The sequence below is a fragment of the Mus caroli genome, chromosome 13 (genome assembly GCF_900094665.2).
Source record: "Mus caroli chromosome 13, CAROLI_EIJ_v1.1, whole genome shotgun sequence".
Lineage (NCBI taxonomy): Eukaryota > Metazoa > Chordata > Mammalia > Rodentia > Muridae > Mus > Mus caroli.
The window spans coordinates 13,276,907-13,298,971 of NC_034582.1; the positions used below are offsets into that span (position 1 = coordinate 13,276,907).

General features: G+C 40.7%; 1 protein-coding gene across 1 annotated transcript in view; it reads right to left on the reverse strand.

Annotated features, from left to right (window-relative positions):
• Positions 1-2,776: 2,776 nt before the first annotated feature.
• Positions 2,777-22,065, reverse strand: part of Rala (RAS like proto-oncogene A) — a 50,376-nt gene continuing 31,087 nt past the window's right edge. The window contains exons 2-5 of the mRNA XM_021180722.2: positions 18,879-19,028; positions 15,239-15,447; positions 10,636-10,810; positions 2,777-4,704 (exon numbers count right to left, since the gene is read on the reverse strand). Of these exons, the coding sequence (XP_021036381.1) occupies positions 4,582-4,704; positions 10,636-10,810; positions 15,239-15,447; positions 18,879-18,992 (621 nt within the window). The 5' untranslated portion in view covers positions 18,993-19,028 and the 3' untranslated portion in view covers positions 2,777-4,581. The remainder of the gene's footprint in view (positions 4,705-10,635; positions 10,811-15,238; positions 15,448-18,878; positions 19,029-22,065) is intronic.

The following is a 22,065-nucleotide window of genomic DNA, read 5'->3' on the forward strand; positions in this document are numbered from 1 at the left end:
CATTACCTGTAATCAGGTATAATTTCCATGTTAGGCGGCACATTTATCATCCATTTCTCATTGGGAACGTTAAGAATCCTGGTTACTGCCTATTTACTTCAATGAATTTGTTGCTGATTACAGTCATCCTACTGTGCTGCTTTAGAACTCGGTGGCTCCTCCTAACTACACCTCTGTACCTACTAACCACCCTCTCCATCCCTTCCCTCATACTTCCCTAGCTTGGTAACCATTTCCTCAGTCTTAGAAACCAACTGGCTACAAGTGGTTGCATCTCTGATCTATCCTTCCTTCCAGGGTCTTCATACACCACCACCCCTACATCAGTCATTGGAATTATCTTTCTGACCATGCTGAGGAGTGAACCTAGTGTTCTGAGAACACTAGGCAAGTACAATTAATTTCTGGTTGTTGTGAGTTACTAGAACTGGGTAGAAGGAAGATGAAGGGCCCTGTTTGGCTTCTCTAGCCAATGAAGGCCACCTGGTCTCTGCAGTTCACTTCTTTCTGAGAGGCCTCTGAACGCTAAGCCCACTGAAGTGAGAAACTTGAGTCTCTGGATCCTTCAATGAGTTTTCTAGTTCCTTTACTTTTCTTTTTATCCGACATGCCAGATAAAGTAGATAGATTCCAGTTATTTCATGGTTTAACCAATGTTAACTGGTGTTACACAGAAACTCTTACTAAAGGGGGGAATTAATTTAGCAGGTACAAGGGTACTGCAGAAATTAGTGTATGGCAGCTGTGTTTGCTTTCAGTTCAACTTTCACTTTTATTGGCTGGTCCTAACACTTTGTCCTGAGGGGTGAAGAAGCTTGCAAGTATTTTAGATGTTGTTTTGCCTTGGGGCTTCTGAAAAAGCAGTGTTGTCCTTCTAACAGATTATGCATGTAGATTACGGTGGATTGAGGCTTCTCTTAAATAAATTTTGCGGATACAGCTCAGTAGGTAAGGTGCTTGCTTTGCATGCATGAAGAGGTCCTGAGTTTGATTCCCAGCACCACAAACGAAACAAACATCCAGTTGGTTAGAGGTGATGCATACCTTTAATCTCAGCACTCAAGAGGCAGAGGCAGGTGGAACTCTGAGTTCAAGCCTAGCCTGGTGAGTTCCAGGACAGCCAGGACTGTAATACAGAGAAACCCCATTTTGTTAAAAAACCAACACCCCCTCAAAACAAACCAAAACCAACAAAACCCCCTTGCTTCCTTTCTTATGCCTAGAAAGATGCCCCCTTACCTATTTCTCCACTCTGCCAACATTATCTGCAACAGCTGCGTGCTGAGCTACTGGTGTTTAGGACTAGGGAATATTTTGCAGTTAAATTACTGCGGGATAAAGGCTCCGTGGAGCTTCCTTACTGAAATGGGCATTGGAGGAAACACAAAGTGTGACTCTAGGCAGGGGGTTTCCCTGCCTGGGGAAACAGGATGCAAGCAGGAGCTTTTCTGTTTACACAGCAACGTCTGCTAGCCTTCTAAAGACACCCCTTGAATGCTGGGAAATCTCAGATGATTCCCACTTTAACAGACTTTAAATGAATTATTTTACATATATTCTCAGCTCTACTCTGTGTCTTTCCTAGTGAAGTAGTAAAGAGTTATGTACTAGGAGGAGCCTGGGGGTTCAGTTGACAGAGTGCTTGAGTTCTTAGATTTGATCCCCAACAGCATATAAACTTGGCACATGCTTACAATCCCAGCACTTGTGAGGCGGGAGGATCAAATGTTTAAGACCATCATTTTCTATGCCTCCAGCTTCCTCATGTGCAAAATAAAGACTAACAAAGGCATCTATTTCAGCGGGTTAAGTTAAATCTATAAGGTTAGTATTTTACCTGAAGGGTGTGTCATGTTTGCTACTATTAAATGGATTAGAAATAAGACTAATGAGAACTATGTTTAATCTCAGATCTTCTAGCTTCACATCCTCTCCTTGTACATGCTGGGTAGGCATTTTCCTTAGTAGCAATCACTGGTAACCTGTTTTCCCTTCACTGGCATGTTCCTAGCAACAGCCAGAATTGGCAGACCAAAAAAATACTATGGCAAACTGAAGACGTGCACTGAAGAGGTCTACTGACATGTTCTTGACTCCTGAAGGAATTTGCAAAAAGAGCCTTGCAATTGAATTCCCATGGGAATTTCAGAGACTGATTTGATAGTTCCCCGTTCAGGTTCACCAAGGCAACTGAAGTTAAAATGACTGTGACAGGACATTCTGATTTAGCCAAGAATTCACCCTAACCAACAGGTTCATAGCACTCAGCACTGTTTCCTGGTGTTTAGTTTAATTTTTCTGGCTCAAATATAGATGTACACCTTCTATCACTGCTTGTGAGTTAAGGTATTTGGATGAACTTCATTTGAAACAATGTGCTCTTTGACTCAATCAATGTCTGTTCAACAGTTAATGACAAGCTTTACCAGAAGATATCCAATGTGAAAGGTAACAGGTGGCCCCTCGTACCCACCTTTCAGAGCGAAACTGCCTTTGGAATGTCCTGATTAGGAAACAAATACAAACTCTGCCATCTGTTCAAAGCATCCGAAGGTGAAGATGACTGAACTTTCTATGACAGCAGAGATCCCATCTGCCAGCAGCTATCACAGCAGTGACTTAAACTTGAACACCACCACCACCCTGAAATCTGCCCTAACACCAAGGTCTCCAAACATATGGCTCAAGATTCAGCTGTCTGTAAATTTCCGCTCAAGATACTCAGGGGTAAGGAAGAATATCTGTAAACATCAATTAACACCACAGACATTTATAGAAAAGGATTTTATTGGTCTTTAAATGGCTCAAATTGCAAATAAATGAACCGGGTAGTGGCATCAGCCCTAGACATGTGATGCTTCTGTCAGCTGGCTTCATAGCACCTAGTACCCAGGAGAGGGAAGGTCTCAAAGCAAATTGCAATGTTAGTGGTTAGGACCCTGGTTCAACAAGACTGCAATGAGTGCACGCAGCCATGCTGGGCCTGCTGGCTGGGGTTACACAGGGAACTCTAATTTTGCACATGGCCTAGTTTGTGAAAATATTAAATCAAACCCTTCAAGGACAAATATTTATGGTAAGCTGAATGTAGTATCTAGACAGTAGAGTTCCTGAATGCCTGTCTCTGGTAACATCATGTACACACTTGTTTCCTGGAATGCCTGAGTGTCTCCTTGACCTTATGAAACTAGGACTGTGCAACAAGAAAAACTGTTTAATCAAGTGTCTTAGCCCCACAGAGGAAAAGAAAAAAAAAATGTAATAGTGGTTTACTTCCCATTGAAATTACATTCCTAACAGCATGCTTGAATTCTTGCAGCGAAAACATCACAGACTGACATCTGGTCAGTATGTGCCATACATGTTTGACTGCTTCATGTTAGGAAATATTGATACAGTATTCATTATGAACATAAAGAGACTACAAAGACTTTTCCTAACACCCAAACTGTAACCTCAGGAGTACACATTTAAACTGACAGGTAGCAAGCATATTTCCTCAAGTGTCCTAGTACAGACCACATTAGCTCTCCTGATGGTCTTCCCTATGCCCTGCTCCCAGGAGATTAAACACTTAAATGCGCATCACTTGCAGAAAGCAATTACTGGGGACCAGCACTCTACATAAAAGGGGCATTCATCCAAACTTAATTGGTACTCACGCTCATAATCTAAACTCATCATATAAATATATGCTGGCCCTTCATCTTTAACTACCTTAGAGTTTATTAAAACCAATGAAGGAGCTCTGGAACTCTAAGAACCAGAGTATGGCACACATCTGTAATTTGGTCAGACTCCTAGCAGTTGGACATTTCTCAGGAATCTTTCTTGTAGCTCTCCACGGCCTGGCAAGATAAGATCTTCTGTTATTCGTCACGTGGGTAGCGAGTGGCCCCGCGAGCTAGTGAGAACACACCCAGAATGATGTCACTGGATTATTTTTCAGTTTCTAAATTAAGGCATATTCAAAAATGTCCATGTATAGTAAGTTCCCATCTCTTTTCTAAGTTAATCGTCAGGTAATTAATATGCAGATTCACAGGTGAATTACTCCCCGTTTTACTATATGCAACAACCATGCCAGTAACTTCTTCAAGATTTGCATAACAACAGCTTAAAACGTGGTACAGTTAACTATCGTGTTTACAATTGTCATTTTTCAAGGCAGTAGAAGACCAAGACATTTTAAAATAATATAAAATTTAAGCTTTATAATAAACACCAGAGGAAATGGTCATTCCTCCTCTCCCACCCCACCCCATCTTACCTCCTGATTAACAGTTTGAGAAAGACTGCCCCCCCCCCCAAAAAAAAAACAAGCTTACACGCTACATTCAGGACTGTGATAAATGTAGGCAATTATGAAATAAGTTGAACTCTGCTTCTTGGTGAAGCCACACAATTTCTTTTTTAAGTGAATTTGACTTCCAGTGCAGTTCCAATTCATGCTTTTAGTGATACATAACAATTTCCAAAATGTTAAAGTAATTTCAGTCAATTGAGCCTCCAATGGCAATGCTTATAAATTATATTTATTAGTATGGTCAGGTCAGGATAAGAAAGGAGTTTGGGCTTTGATTATAAAATGCAGCATCTTTCTCTGATTCTCTTGGCTAAACTTTTCCTCTTCTTTTTTCCATTTTTTTCTTTGCTGTCTTCCATCTTTCTGGCTCGTATTTCCCTCATTAAATCAAAAAATACCTAGAAATAAGAAAGTAGAGTAAATAAAACCAGCAACGGCATGAATTCACGATTGTATCTCAGCAGGAGCAAACCCTGGGGATCAAAGAATCCTATCTAAGAGCTCTTCCCCAGGTGGGAGCCCAGGCCCAGCACAGGATGATGGCAAATGCTCAGTCACAGAGCTGCCCTGTCCCTCAGTGGGCTTGCTGGTGAATGCAGGCAGAGGACAGCACACAAGGAAGTTGAGACTTGAGAAAATAGCAGCTTTTCTGAATGACATACACCTCATGGTAAATTGTACAATGAACCCTACCTATTTATTGTCATTTTCAAGATTCAAATGAAAATAGTGCTATATAGTAATGGCAGAGCCCAAGATAAGACTCAAAGGATTACATAAAATACTTTTGAAAGGCTACTTATTTTTATTTTATGTGTATGAGTGTTTTGCCTAAATACATGTATGTATGTGTGCCAGTATATCCCATGTTTGTGTACCAATGGTGTGCCCTGTGCCTGATGTGGCCAGAGGCACTGGATCCCCTGGAACTGATGTTGTAGACAGTTGTGAGCTGTCATGAGTGCTGGGCGCTGTACCTGGGTCCTCTGCAAGAGCAGCCAGTCGTTTTCACAGCTGAGCCATTTCTCCAGACCATGTAATGAGCATTTTGTGATCAACAAATCTATTTTGCTAACTCATATTTGGTGGTGACTATGTTTATAATGAAAAAAATTAACATGGTAACTAAAAATTGCCAGTGAAATAACTGAGGTATTAAATTTCAACTACAAATCTGTTCTCTAACAAAGAAAGGCCTAGAAAAATATAATAAGGTAAGTGTGAGAGGGAGGGTAGCTCTCACAGTCCACAGTTCTACATAATAAGCTAAGTGTGAGAGGGAGGGTAGCTCTCACAGTCCTCAGTTCTACATTCTGTTTGGTCCTTAGAGTCTTGCTGCCTACCCTGAACTCACCAACCACCTGGCCAAGCTTCTCAGGAAACTCGGTTACTACTTATGGAATTAAAAACTAAACTATAAAACCTTCCACCTTCAATAAGACTAGAAACAAACAAGAAATATAAAAAGTAACTTGCTACATGTGTGCACATATATACAGCACAAGTGACAAAGACTATAGTTGTCTGACATGCTTTTATTATGCCTTTAGCTCTCAATGGAAACTAACTGGAGAAGTGCCAGATGCAGATGTATGGAGAAGGTACTTGTATGGAGGGAGTGCGTGTGCATCTGCTTGGACTTGTAAAGATAAAGTTATCAAAGGATGAACCAGACACTAACTAGACTAGTAGGAGCACTATTTTCAAGAACAACGGAGAACATCAGAACTGTCAGGCACCTCTGAATGACATTTCCACCTGGGAAAATTACAATTTTGTCCACTAAAACCATAAATAAAACACAAAAATTCATTAAAATTTGAAAACTGGAAACAATGACTAAATTCTTAGTTGATGATACAATAATGTAGAGAAAAAAATTATTTCAAGGGTCTTTAGAACACAGTATATGGAAAATTCATCTTAGGTGTTAAAGATAAAAATAAAACTCAAACAAGTAGGACCATAATGCCTAGCATGCAAGAAACTCTACCTGTGATTCTGAGTCATACACACACACACACACCCATATCTACATACACATACAAAAACATACCACACACTCATACCAACATGTATACACACACACACACACACACACACACACACACACACACACGTGCACAGGAACTCACATACACATACAGAACCTCAGTAACAACAAAAACAAAGGCAAACAAGTCTTAAGAGTCACTCTGTGAAAGTGACTCACACACACTGTAGGACAACACAAATGTCTCTGCTGGAAGCCAGGCTTTCCAGGATGAGTGTTACCTCAAAGAGGTAAGGATCTGTGATAGAAAATCTGAATGGGTAATAACAGTGTGAATTCATGAGCTTAGGTAATGAGCAAATATTCTCAGGTTGAGGCTGCTGACTAACAATCCATCAAATGGGATTCTTGGGTAATAGCTGATTTTTGAGCTGGAGCACTAAATGTAACACTTAGGTGAGAAAGTGAGGAAGCTATAAAATGCTAATGCCTCAATAGACAAGGGAATGAATGGATGTTTAAAAGGTAAATTCTGGCCTGGAGAGCATGCAATGTTGAAATACCACAATGTTGGGATTCGAATTCTCCCAGGGATTTTGGAAGCCTCTGCTTCCCATTCAGATGGGACTGGCTCTAGCAGGAAGCCCCCTTTCTGGCCAATGAGAGTCTTCCAGTACTGGTCACTGTATCAGCACTGTATCAGACATATACAGTACACTAGGAAAAGGACATAGAAGGCTTAACTTTCCAACAAGTCAATGACTTTCAGAAGTCACCCAAACTGGAAAACATGGCAGGAAACATTTCAAGCTGGCATCAGCTAATTTGATGAATTAAGTCCTGTTTCAAGTGCCGACTGAAACAAACATTAACCAAGGAAGAAGACAGACAGACAGACACACACACACACACACACACAGAGACACAGACACAGACACACACACACCCAGACGGCAAATACACCCCTATAGCAGAACCACCTCCCAGGCTATCTATATTGTTCTCCTGGCTCCACCCTCTTTTCTCATTTTAGGGCAACCCAGTGCCTATGAAATTTGGCTTTCTAATTCCACACTAATGACCAGAGAAAATACCTTTTCACATACATAAAAATAAAGACAGACAAAACAAACCCACAGGTTTACGCTTGACTTAAAATATCTGTGGCTAAAAAATAAAAACTGCCCTCACCAGTATTTCTACTTTTAAGAATTTAGTGGCCCTGAGTTCACACTAGAGACTATTAAATTGCCAAGAGAACCAAGGAAATATTATAAAAACTAATACACAAAGAAAGTAATATATGTGTATATGTGTGTATACATGTAGCTTAGAATGGTTGTAAGCTCTAAGAAAGCTATACAATTCAGAAATCACAGAATAGAATAATCAAAATCTGACAGTATAATCTATTTTTCCCATGGTGAAAGATAAAGTATGCCACATGAAGACATGTTACAGACTAGGAGACAATAATGACAGCAAATGAAGTGGACAGAAGATTAATGTTATTATTCTAAAGTAGACACAAATCAAAAGGTATGTAAGTCATTAGGCAGATGGGCAGAAAGACTTCAGATGGGCAGATGACTGGGTCAATCAATCAATCAATCAATCAATCAAAGCACATGCAGTCTCATCGGTAATCAGGGTTCACCATGTTCTTGCAAGTTTTTTTAAATTAATTTATTATTATTATTATTATTATTATTATTATTATATCTGGTGTGTAGCTAACTTCACACACACCAGAAGAGGGCGTCAGATCTCATTACGGATGGTTGTGAGCCACCACATGGTTTCTGGGATTTGAACTCAGTTCCTTCAGAAGAGCAGTCAGTGCTCTTACCCACTGAGCCATCTCACCAGCCCTCTTGCAAGTTTTTAGGACCGTTTTAGTTGGGCTGGTAAGGACTAAGAAAACTGTCTTATAAAGATGATGGAACACAAGCACACTGGTGTGGTGGGTACTTTGTCACCTCAGATGAAGAAGAATCTTTTTCTAATAACCACAGAAAGTCTGGTGAAGTACTGTTTGTAATAGAAACCTGTGGGTGCCAGGGGAGAGATGGCTCAGTGGTTAAATGCAATTTTTCCTTTCAGTAGTTGGGTTCAGTATAAGGACTCATCGTGACTTAAATCAAGTCTGTCATTGGACACATGTAGCTTTGGTCTTTCGCATCTATAAGTTCTGTTTCAATTACTACCGTTGTAAATATATTTATATGTGTATATAATTTTCCCAGAAAATACATTTTAATTTTTATTTTAATACTTTTGAATTAATGGACTTTAATTTTTTTCACATAATATTCTGATCATAATCTTTTTCTCCTGAAACTCCTCCCAGTCTTTCCCACCTCCCTGCCAACCCAACTTTATTCTCTCTCTCTGAAAAAAAAAAAATCACAACAAACAAACCACCCCCAAAGACAAAATAATATGAAAAGCACAAAAACAAAACAGAGAGCACAGAGAAACCTACTGAGCCGCTCTTGTGCTGGCCAACTGCTCCTGAGCCCAGGACCTGACCTGGGTGTAGGTTAGCACAGCAGTGATGGCACACTGGGGAAAACTGCGTTTTTCTTTCCTAGCCACTCAATTACAAACAGCTTTTTGGTTAGGAATGGGATTTGTGCTACTTTCCCTGTCCACACTAGGACAACATACACTTTTAGAATCTGAAGTGCTGGGTCCCAATTTTGGGAGATAATGACCAACTGCCCTTCTGTAAATATGAGGCTTTTTGTACATTTCTTGCCAAGAATATACTTTCATTTTTTTCCTAATGAGACAGGCTAAAAATATTTTTAAACAGTACATTTGTTTTTACAAGTACACGAAAGTCCTTTTTAAGTTTAAGGCCATGTCCACTTTTTTCTGGTAATGCATTTGGACTGCACTCTTGCTGGATTGCTGGCTGTCTTCTCACTATCCTGTGAGTGCTCTGATCCCACCTGGCATTCTTCTCAGGTCAGCTGACTAGACACTGCTGTGACAGCATGGCTCATCTCTGTGCACTGCCTCTGTTGCCTCTCTCCCCCTTTCCCCTTCTTCCCAGTCACTTTTAGTGTGTTCACACGTTTCTTAGGACAATTAGGAAGAAAGATAAGCCTATGCTTTGAAAACTCCCTCATATTGAATATTAAAATACATTTTATAAGAACTTTAAAAATATTTAATATAATCTTACAGAAAACCAACACAGTATACGGAACAGAAAAACTGTAGGACTCACTGTGTCCAAGTACTAAGTCCGACCCCCTTACTAAAAACTTTAATCATGACAACACGGCCATAATATCTATTATAAATGAACAGAAATATCCTCTGATTTTTTTCTTAACCTCATGATGCTTTCTGCCTCAAATTTTTTCTTTTCTTGTGTGCATGTGTTTCTTCTTAAGACATATTCTCATTGTGACTATGTAGTCTAGGCTGGCCTTGACCTCACAGACAGCTGCCTGCCTCTACTATGGCTGACCAACCTCATGCTTCCTGACTCAGTATTATGGACCTCTAAGTATAAGCAGACTGAACTACAAAAACTCGATGCCACCCAGAGCAATGTGAGCTTCTAGAAATGCATATTCCCATTCTAGAACAAATGAAGCAAAATCCTTAGTGGTGAGCCTTAAGGCTGTGTGCTTGTTAGGATTCAGGACAACTGGCTGCACACTGGGTTTAAGGAGCTCCTCTAGAGAGCACCCCACTGGGAGTCTCCAAGCACCAGAGCCATCTCAGCCCTGAAGATAATCTCCCCTAATCCTGGAAAGGGTTCCATCCAGAAGGCACCCTCCCTTCAGAGGCCTTACATAACACTAGGCAGGCATCAGTCAGAGCAAGCACATACAGTGCTGGCCCGTTAGGATCTAGAGAGCTGCTTTTACACTGTACAATGCCATGAAAAATAAAGGCAGTGAGTGGGATGAGGAGTGCTTCTGATGACTTAAAAAAAGTACATTTGTCTAAGTGTCTTATATCTGAGAAGGCCCAAGACAAGGTGAATTTCTACTGTCTTACTTAAATATTTACAGATGATACACTCAGTCTGTCAGGGCTGGTGAAATGGCTCTGTGGGTAAACGTGCTTGCCACAAGCCTAAGGACTTGAGTTTAATCCATGGTGGGAGGAGAAAAGAGACTGTCCTCTGACTTCTACAAGTGTGCTACGGCTCCCTCCCACCCTCAATAAATAAAAGCAAACTAAAAACAACAAACAAACAAACAAATGAAATCACTGTATTAAATTATAGTTTGGATCCTGGAGTCTAGATAAAGTAGGGTAACAGGGCCTTTACATACATGGCACAGTAACAATGAGAACAACAATTTACCTTGTCAACATTGGCGCGCGTTTTAGCAGACGTCTCCACATAGTTAACGTTCCACTGGTCAGCTCTGTTTTTTGCCTCTTCTACAGAAACCTGCCTTTTATCTTCTAGATCTGACTTGTTACCAACCAGGAGAAATGGGACATTCTCATCTTCTTTTACTCTTAAAATCTGCTCCCTGGATAAGGAAAAGCAAGCAAGAAAGTATTAACACAATGTCTGTACATTAAAAATCACAAAATAGGGACTGGAGCAATGGCTCAGCAGTCAAGAGCATGTGTCACTCTTGCCTCCGGAGGAGCCAGGTTCAGTTTCCAGCACTCACATGATGGTTCACAAGCATTCCTAATACCAGCTCCAAGGGATCTGATGCCCTCTTCTGATCTCTGTGGGGACCAGGCACACTTATGGTGCATATAGTTACATGCAGGCCAAAAAGTCTGATACATATAAAATAAATGTAAAACAAAAACAAGTAAACAAACAAACCCCTCAGAATAACAACTAGCCATCTGCAATCAGAATTTATTTCCAAGCATGTTTCTAGATAGTACCAAGTTCATCTGTTACCTGCCAACAATTAATTTAGATATATATTCCCTTAACTGAGGATAGAAAACTACAGCAAAGTAGGAAACACAAGCATGGCAGTAGCAGAAAAGCCGTGAGGACGGGCTCCAGGGCAGGAGCCATGGCTTTCCCTGGTTGCTACTGTAAGTGTGAGCATATTTTGTGCATCAGCAACTCACCGACCCTCACCTACCACTTACAATCCAGATCCAAACTGATATCCTGCTATTTGTATTTATTTTAGTGTTTTCTTTTCGGTGTGGGATGCTAGGCAAATGTCCTGACACTGAGCCCATTCTCAGCCTGACACAAGCATTCGTGCACAGCATCTTTTTTTTTCTGCTCCAGGCGCTCCTTCAGCACTTAGCTTCCCGACATTCCAACAGGCTGTGTGGACTCTCAGACTATCCTGACGTGATGAGGAGCTTGAAAGATTAGAGGACCAACATGACTGAGTCTCTCAGTTTTTCTCTTAATTAAGCTGATATTATGGAAGCAGCTTTCAGAGATAGATAGCACTGCTCTTATTACATCCCAAAGGTCCCACACAGGACAGATTTCCGTAGATAGCTCTTGTATACAAAGATGTTATGTGCTACACGGTATCACTGAGTGCTAAGTACTATGACCCTGCTCTTCCTAGTCATGTGATTCTGAGCCAGGTGCCTCTCTGCCTCACCTTCCTCATATGTAAGGTGGACTGACAATGCGATCCATACTCACACTGTTGCTGTGAGGATTAAAAGTGAATGCTTATAACTGCGTGTGGTACACAGTCAAGTATAGAATGAGTCACAGGCGTCCTTAGTACTGGAGCAAGATGCCTAGCTAGCTTGTGTATTTATTTTAAGGTCATAAGATTGAACCCCAGGCCTTGCGCACACTATGAAAGAGCTATATAATGTGTTTTACATACTCTCACACTATGTCAGGTAGTATCATATAAGGGCTTTTGAATATATTTCTTAATGATTCATTTTTAATATTTTATGCTCTTTTACTATGCTTAATTCCCAAAGAATATTTTGTATGTTTTGAAACAATTTAGTATTCAACTTTAGATTATGATCCTCAGTTATAGACAGGATTAAATATTCATTAGTGATATTTTTAGGGTGTGAAAGGATATAAATATAAAAGTTGAAAATAATATTTATATATTATTTGATTCTCAAAATACTCAATATTATTAATATGTTTGATGTATATATGCATTTAAATAATAAAAAAAATTTAAGAAAAAAGAAAAAATTAACACTAATAAAATCTAATTTATTAAAAAAAAAGAAAAGCGACTCTACTGAGCTATGTCCTCAATTCCTTTCATTCTTTTTTTTTTAAAGATTTATCATTATATATAAGTACACTGTAGTTGTCTTCAGACATCCCAGAAGAGGGTGTTAGATCTCATTATAGATGATTGTGAGCCACTATGTGTTTTCTGGGATTTGAACTTAGGACCTTTGAACAGTCAGTGCTCTTAACCACTGAGCTATCTTTCCAGCCCCAATTCCTTTCATTCTTGAGAGAAGTCTCAGTAAGCTGCCAGTGTGGCCTGGCCTTGAACTTGTGACCCTTCTGCCTCAGTATCACAGAGAACTTGAGTTACAGGTATCTGAAAACATGTTTGGCCTTTTCACTTTCGAAATGAAGAAACATGGGATGGCTGAATGGCTCAGCTGGTAGAGGCGTCTGTGGCCAAGGCAGACCACCTGAGCTCATTCTCTGGGACCCAAATGCTAGAAGAGCATGGATTCCCACAATTTGTCCTGCAGCATATGTACATACACTAAATAAATAAATAGACAAATAAATATAATTAAACATTTAAAATAAGAAACAAAATAAATACCTTAGAGTATCTTGCTATCATAGACATGCCATACCTTTGAAATTGTTAAGAGATGCAGACATTATAGGAACACAAACATTTGCAGAATTTTGGCCCATCACAGTTTGTTACCAGGACTGGTAAAAACAAAATCTCTATTACTCTTTTTTCTTTTGAGAGGCAGAGTCTCATGGTTTCAGGCCACATATTTACTCTGCAGCAAAGATGCCCGTGTGCTACCCCTACTGCCAGGCTTACTGTTACATGTTAGTCCACTTCAGGCTCAGACATTACTATAGAAATTTTAAAATATGAAAATCCCTTTAAAACCTGGCCCAATTTTATTTCTGAAGTAAGGAAAGGTAGGTCCAAAAAGTTCAAAGCTCCACAAAAAGTTCCAAGCTCTCAAAGCCAGTGTAGATTAGCCACATGTTACACTGCTCTATGATTATAAACGACACATGTGAGAAAGAAATGGGCTCTTGAGACTTTTTCCTAGTAAGAAAAAAAAATATGTAAATTCAGTAAAAAGGTTTGATAAGTGTGGAGCTGGAGAGATGGCTCAGAGGGTCAGAGCACTTGCTGTTCTTCCAGAGGGGCAGGGTTCTATTCTCATACACTTGGTAGCTAAAAACTGGAACTTCAGCTTTAGGGAATCCACCACCTTCTTCTGGCTTCCACAGTGCATAGACATACAAGCAGGCAAAACACCCACACACATTTAAAAAAGTGTGGTATGGCAAGTGTGATACTAGTGCTGTAGCAAGCACATTTAAGGAGATGGGGAAGCAATGGTCTGCCTTGGTGACAGATGAGCAGGAAGGGTAAAGGCTGGAAGTATTTAGGGATAGCTCTGATGCTAACTAACTTTCAGGTTGAATCATGGAGAGTGGCGTCTGTTACCAGTCAGACTGTTTCAAACTGACTTTCTTGGTGCTGATGAGTCACTGGGGCTGCTCTTCTTTATGGGAAGGAAACTGCACTGGAAGTACACAGAGAAGCAATGAATTACCCTGACTTCCCAGTCAACCATAGCTATGGAAAAAAAAATTCTATCCCATTACCAACAGCAATGCCTGCTTCATAATAAACCCTTTGGTATCTTCTGGAAGAATGAAAGGGCATGTATTAGCACTTACATAATTTTTCATGTCTCACCGTTTACAAGTGGATCTGTCATCCACTATGCAGTATCACATATGAAATTCTTTTACAGAAACCAACAGATTTGATCTTATAAATCAGTTTATCTTGTGCATTTTCTCAACCACATGCCTTTGTTTGGGGGTGGGTGGGGGGAAGACTGTTCTCTAAGATTCTTTAAGAGCTCTCCAGTTTCAAGTATATAATTGTTCCAACACTTAAATATCGTCTTTTCTCCCAGGGTCATCTTTTTTATAATGTTCTCCAAATGCCTTCCTTCCCTTTCTGGATCTTCTATAATGATCTCTTCCTACTTTACCCTCCATGTAAAGGGGTTTTGTGTCATGCCTTATACATACAACTAGGCTATGCAAACCCTGACTGGAGGATGTATTCAGGGTTCTCGAGAGTATATTACATGCTTCTCCTGTGCCTTGCATGATAGAACTCCGATCACAGATACAAAACTCTTTAAGTAAAGAGCAACTTGTATGATGAACTGAGTACTTTCAAGATTGCTTCAGAGACTGTTCACGCCGATAGCTCTCAGACAGACAGTGATGTCATCTCCTCTAAACCAAACCTATGTCAAACTCCAATTAGGTACACAGTGTATACTGTAGAACAAAGTCAAATATGCTAGTATACAGTGATTCACTTTAAAAATTTAGTTGATAAGATTATTGTATTTTAAAAACTCTAGACACCTATATAATAAAGAGGATGACACAAGTGCTGTGAAACTGACCATTCCAGAGAAGATGTGGAGCACCACTGTGATCCCTATCCCACCACAGCAGTAGACATGTTACTCTGAAACACTTTAGTACAGCATAAAGGTTCTCTGGGCACTTGAAACTACAATGTGGCCAGCACCCGGACAACTGTAAGCCCTGAATGAATATATATGTGTATATCTACAGGGGCCAGAATCACACACTGATATTGAAGTGGAAAGACACTATTCAAAACAGTAACGATTACCAAGCAAGAAACTTCAGTTACCCACCTGTTTCTGGAAAGAACTGTTGTGTGTTTACATGAGATTAGGCTCAGCCATACCTGAAGTCCGCTGTAGCTGCGAAGGACTCCATCTCTGTGATAGAGAAGACACAGAGGAATCCCTCCCCACTTCGGAAGTAGTTGTCTCTAATTGCAGCATAGTCCTCCTGCCCTGCTGTATCTAAGATGTCGATCTGTACTTCTTCCCCGTCCAGTACGACCTTCTTCCTGTAGCTGTCTGCTTTGGTAGGTTCATAGTCCTCTACAAACTACAAAACACACACACACACAAAGACATCCATTTTTTAAAATTATTTTTACTTTTAACAAAATCTTATTTAGAAATCACTACTCTTTACATGTTTTCACCAAATAGTAAAAGCTATACCAATTTTCATTTTAGATTACTGGTCAGCTGTTTTATCTGCAAAAAGACTGGGTTGAAGTCTTACTTCTAGGCTGTTTACAGCTTGAAATTAGTGCATTTTCAATCTAAAAATACTATACATACAAAACACATTACACATATATTCTATTTATCAAATTTAGAATTCTACTCTAGATGACTTTAAATAAAACAAGATTTTGGTTCCAAAACTGTGGAAATAACTTATAAGCCAAAATTTAGATAAATACCACTATGTCTTTCTCCAAAAGGTGACAAGTTTTAGTACCAGGGGAGACCACTCTCTAGAAACCTTAACCTTTCAGACCAAGACGGTCTGACTTTACAACAGTGTCATCCTCACTCCATTATTATGTACCCCCCCACACACACTCATATATACACATACACATACTCTCACACACATATTGTAGGCTTTTAATCAATATTTTCATTATTTGTTTAATGTTTATGTAAGTTACTAGTTATCTACCTTTGACAGCAGCGGCCTGGAACTACTACATACTCAGTTCTATACATGCTAAGTCTAGAACAGCAAATAGGACACAGTAGAGCAGCAGTTCTAAATCTTCCTAAGGCTGTGACCCTTTAACACAGTTTCTCATGTTGTGGTGATGCCCAACCACACCATTATTTTTGTTGCTATTTCATAACTGTAATTTTGCTACTGTTATGAACTATAATATCTGTGCTTTCTGATGGTCTTAGGTAACCCACAGGCTGAGAATCACTGTGGTAGACGGTCAACAATTATTTACAACATAATGCTTTAGTAACTGTATTATCTAACATTCTACCATTGCTTTTTCTAACACTGTGCTTAGTCATCCATTGAAAGCTAAAAAGCTGATGGAGGCTGGAGAGATGGTTCAGCAGTAAGAGCATAGGCTGCCCTTTCAGAGGACCCAAGTTCGATTCCCAGCGCCCACATGGCACCTCATAACTGTCTATAGCTCTAATTCCAGGAGATCTGATACCTTTATACAGACATACTCGTATTCAAAACACCAGCCAATGAACATGAAATAAAAATAAATAAATCAACACAACACGAAGAACCCCATGATTCCGTGAGTGTGAAACCAATGCCTGGCCTGAGCGGCCTCTGCTGAAGTCTGAGACCAGTATCACTTCTCTCTGTATAACAGCATGGGAAAGATCTTTGCAAACATCTTCAAGCACCTCTCTTGAAAAAAAGAAAGAAAGAAAGAAACAAACAAACAAAGCAACCAACCTTCTCAGGATGGGCCTGGATGTTGCAGGGATGTCAAGAATTCTATATAAACTGAAGCATGGTGAAACCCTGATTACCATTCCCACCATACAACTGAAGTATGGTGAAGCAATAATCACCATTCTCTCACCACCAGTTTCAGGGTGTTGATTGCTGAGTACAAGAACATCAGTTTCACCATGTGGGGTATGGGCAGCCAGAAAAACATCCCACTACTTACAGAATGCCCGAGGTTTGATCTTTACAGTAGATAGCAATGACAGAGGGTGTGCGAATGAGGCTTCCGAGGAGCTCATAATACTGGCTGAGGCTTAGCTGGGATGCTATTCTGGCGTTTGTCTACAGGCAGATACCAACTGGACCTCCCCAGTGCCACAGTGTAGCTGAAATCACACTCAGGCTGGGGCTGCACTCTCTATGCCACAGGAACTGGTACATTCAGGTCACCTGCCCTACCAGTGGGGCTGGTTCTATAGAGGATCAGACTGGCTGTCTAATCAATCTGTAGGCAGAAGTGAACCAGACCCTTCCCTAGTCAGTTCCTTTTCTCTGCCCCCAGCTTTCCTCTCATGCTGCAAGGCTGACTCCACCGTCCTAGGTGTAGGAGCTGTCTCCATGGATGGGTCACATGTACATACAGTCTACAGCCAAGCTTTTATTTAATGTAAATGGTTTCTGTTTCTACCTAGGCCATTTCTGGTGCCCCCATGCAATGTTACTTAGCCTTTTGATTATGAAAAGAGAACCAACTCTCTGTTAGTACTAAGGAGGGATCTAGCTAGGTGTCAGGGCACCTGATTCCCAGAGCCATAGGGCCGGATGTCAGTGTCAGGATCCATTTTGGTGGTTGGTTTTCAACACAAAGTCAGTGCATTAAAAAAAAAAAAAAAAAAGCAAGATGAGAAACTCATCACACAGAAGGGTGCATGTGTCTGAGGTAAGTTTTGCAGTAGCAACCTCGACACTAACCCACTTGATTGGCTGTTACCCTGTGGGAACAAACCACAGCTGAGACCCTGTGACATGACTGCCTTTGGGTCACCTGTATACCGCAGCTTGCTTATACTTGTGATCACATAGTCACCTAGGGCTGGGCTGATGGTCAAAGGGTCCAGGGCCTGGCCTTGTCTTTGGCTGGTGAAAGCCTGGGCCAGGGACAACCCCCATTCCCTCCTGGTTTTGGGCTCATTTGGACATGCTGGCAGAGATCAGGAGGAGCTGGTGCAGGCCGGGCGGGTAGGTCTACTCCAGCCCCACATTCATGAGCATGCTTACCTCCATGTTTGAAGCTGTTGTCTTCCTCAGCCTGCAAGGGTCTGACCTGCCACCCAAAGATGACCTCTATTTTTTTCTTTTGTGTTTTGATAAACGCTGAAGAAGATAGAACTGTTCCACTTCTCTTGGGGAAACCTCAGGACTGGTTTATTTGATGTTGTAGAGCATTTTACTGCTTTTAGTACATAATTAGTAATCAACTGTTTTGTATACTTGTTTTCAGTTGTCACTTTGACAAGCACTGTAATTACAGCTATTAGAGTAAAATCTCTTACCTATTTTAGGAAAGTTAAAAGATGAATGTTCTTAGTTTGGCTTCCTTATTGGCAGGAAAGGGACTAGTAATGGGCATGGTGGCTCAGGCCTGCAATCTCACATGTGGGAAGCTGAGGCAGACAAACTGCCCTGAGCTTTCAAGCCAATATAGACTTGTGAGTGAAACCCTGTCTCAAATCGCAACCTACGAAAAGGAGGGAAGGGCTCATACAAAGGTGAGTTTGAGAGAAGACTAGATAAGAAATAAACAGTTTAGAATATGCAAATGAACAAACAGTTTAGTACAGCTTCTGCCTCCTCCCATTTTTTTTTAGCCTGGGGTCTAGAGACTGGCTGGTGAGTTTTTGACTTGTAAAATTAAGTAGTTACTGATGTTGGCTCTCAACTTAAAATGGAAAAAGTATTAGGAGCTCCAAGGAGTCAAAGAATCCTACCAAATACCACTACAGCTAAGGTGGAGGCTCCTCAGTGGAAGCTTAGCCTTTAGTCAAGAGAGGTTGGGCACTTACCTCATCGTACATGAACTGCAGAGTCAGAGCAGACTTGCCCACACCACCACTGCCCACCATGATGACTTTGTGTAAGGCCAAAGAATTCTGACCCTTGGGCTTGTTTGCAGCCATCCTGTTTCCCAGAGTCCTCAGAGGATTAAGAAAAATCTAAGACAAATGAAACAGTATATTCTTTAGAATTCTGATGGAGGGAAGAAATCATGTCCTTAGGGCTCAAGACACTAGCTCTCTCATTCTGCAGTGACTGTAAATAGATAGTAACCAGAGTGCACACTCTTAGAGGGAGGATCATCCATCAAAGAATGCCATAGCAATGAGACAAGCCAATGATTTGAGGGCATTTCACTTCTTACAGATTCTATAATACATTCTGGCCAAATGTAAAAATTCCCAGGGCAACCACAAGCTGATAATAGGGAGAATTAGTTACACTGGAGTATTGAGAACAGGCACAATTAAATCATCATTTGTTTTCATGTTAATTCATATGCTCAATGCTTGAAGAAACATTCCTCCTAAGGTTCAGTAGGAAACAAAGACGGTCATTTGCATTAAGGGCATCCTTAGAAATATGTGCTTGGAAGAAACCTCATCCAACAACTGTTAACAGACTTACAAATAGGATTCCAGCAGTACATAATTCAACAACCATGCAATGGGGACATCTGTGGTTTTTGGAATAATCAATATAACTTGACTGCTTCAATGTAGCATTCCTTAGAACATTTTTTTGTCTTAATATATTAAGGCTCTCAATGTGGAGTCTAGACTCTTATAGATGTTGTAGTGGTGATGTGGGTACACAGTTGCCTTTGGCCGGAGTACCAAGCTTTAAGAGGAAATCATGCTGCAAAGTCACAGCAAACACATCCATGGGGAGGCTCGAGCAAGGACTTTGTGGTTAGGCAATCAAGGGGTTTTGACTCCATCCCTAGTATCTCCTCCACATTTTGTAACAGCTTTGCTTAGTAGCAGTTCACAGACCTATCTCTGTCTGTCCACCTCCCTGTGCTGTGTCTCAGCTCAGTCAAAACTTCACTGTATATGTTTCCTTCTGTATATGGTCTTCTCTGACTTCCACCTTTGCCACCAGGTTTCCTGGTTACCCAGCTCTCTCTTCTCAGTTTTGGGGTCCCAGTCTCACTTGAAGCACTCAATATAAATTGAGCTTTCTTTTTCTATGTGTTCCCAAGTAGCAGCTGATACTTTCCTTTTAAAACCCTCATCATGTTTTGAAATAACTGAGTGTGTAGTTGTTCAAAATAGGTTTTCTCATGTATGATATGCCAGAAATCACTTGATTACAGGGCCACTATGTCTATTCAGTTATAAATTTTTCACCTCATTATTATAGCATAAGAGTGAGTGTGTTGTGTGTACATATGCTTGTGCATACACAATGTCAGAATGTAGGCATACACATGCCTCATTAGACATGTAAAGGATCTAAATTGGGTTACCAGGTTGCTTTGGCCTAGTAGGGAAACAAAGCAGAGAATGTGCAGTGAACCAAAGATTTGCGCTTCAGTGGCTGTCAGGTAGTGAAGACAGAAAGAACAAGGGATGGGGGTTTCAACATTCCTGTCAAGGACATGCCCCAGATGACCTAACCTCCTTCTACTAGGTCACACCTCCTAAACATTCTGCCACAGCCCAACAGTTCCACAAGTTAGCAATCAAAAACTACCCAATGGGACGTCTCTATCAAAGCCCCCCACCCTGATCTTTATGGCTCAGGGAACCACTCAGAAGGAGGCAGAAAGAATAAGAATCAAGGGGAATGGGGGACAAGAAAAGAAGGCTCTCCAAATCAACCCAAGCAAAGCTCAACAAATGGTGCTGGCACAACTGGCAGTTATCATGTAGAAGAATGCAAATTGATCCATTCTTATCTCCTTGTACTAAGGTTAAATCTAAGTGGATCAAGGAACTCCACATAAAACCAGAGACACTGAAATTTATAGAGAAGAAAGTGGGGAAAAGCCTCGAAGATATGGGCACAGGGGAAAAATTCCTGAACAGAACAGCAATAGCTTGGGCTGTAAGATCAAGAATTGACAAATGGGACCTCATAAAATTGGGAAAGGATTTTTACCAATCCTAAATCTGATGGGGACCAATATCCAATATATACAAAGAGCTCAAGAAGCTGGACTCCAGAAATACCAATAACCTCATTAAAAATGGGGTACAGAGCTAAACAAAGAATTCTCAGCTGAAGAATACCGAAGGGCTGAGAAGCACCTGAAAAAATGTTCAACATCCTTAATCATCAGGGAAATGCAAATCAAAACAACCCTGAGATTCCACCTCACATCAGTCAGATGGCTAAGATCAAAAACTCAGGTGACAGCAGATGCTGGCGTGGATGTGGAGAAAGAGGAACACTCCTCCATTGCTGGTGGGATTGCAAGCTTGTACAACCACTCTGGAAATCAGTCTGGGGGTTCCTCAGAAAATTGGACATAGTACTACCAGAAGATCCAGCAATACCTCTCCTGGGCATATACCCAGAAGATGTTCCAACTGGTAATAACGACACATGCTCCACTATGTTCATAGCAGCCTTATTTATAATAGCCAGAAGCTGGAAAGAACCCAGATGCCCCTCAACAGAGGAATGGATACAGAAAATGTGGTACATTTATACAATGGAGTACTACTCAGCTATTAAAAAGAATGAATTTATGAAATTCCTAGGCAAATGGATGGATCTGGAGGAATATCATCCTGAGTGAGGTAACCCAATCACAAAAGAAGTCACTGATATGTACTCACTGATAAGTGGATATTAGTCCAGAAACCTAGAATACCCAAGATGATACAATTTGCAAAACACAAGAAAATCAAGAAGAAGGAAGACCAAAGTGTGGATACTTCATTCCACCCTAGAGAACAAAATACCCATGGAAGGAGTTACAGAGACAAAGTTTGGAGCTGAGAAGAAAGGATGGACCATCCAGACACTGCCACACCCGGATATCCATCCCATAATCAGCCACCAAATGCAGACACTATTGCATATGCCAGCAAGATTTTGCTGAAAGGACCCTGATATAGCTGTCTCTTGTGAGGCTATGCCAGTGCCTGGCAAATACAGAAGTGGATGCTCACAGTCATCTATAGGATGGAACACAGGGGCCCCCAATGGAGGAGCTAGAGAAAGTACCCAAGGAGCTGAAGG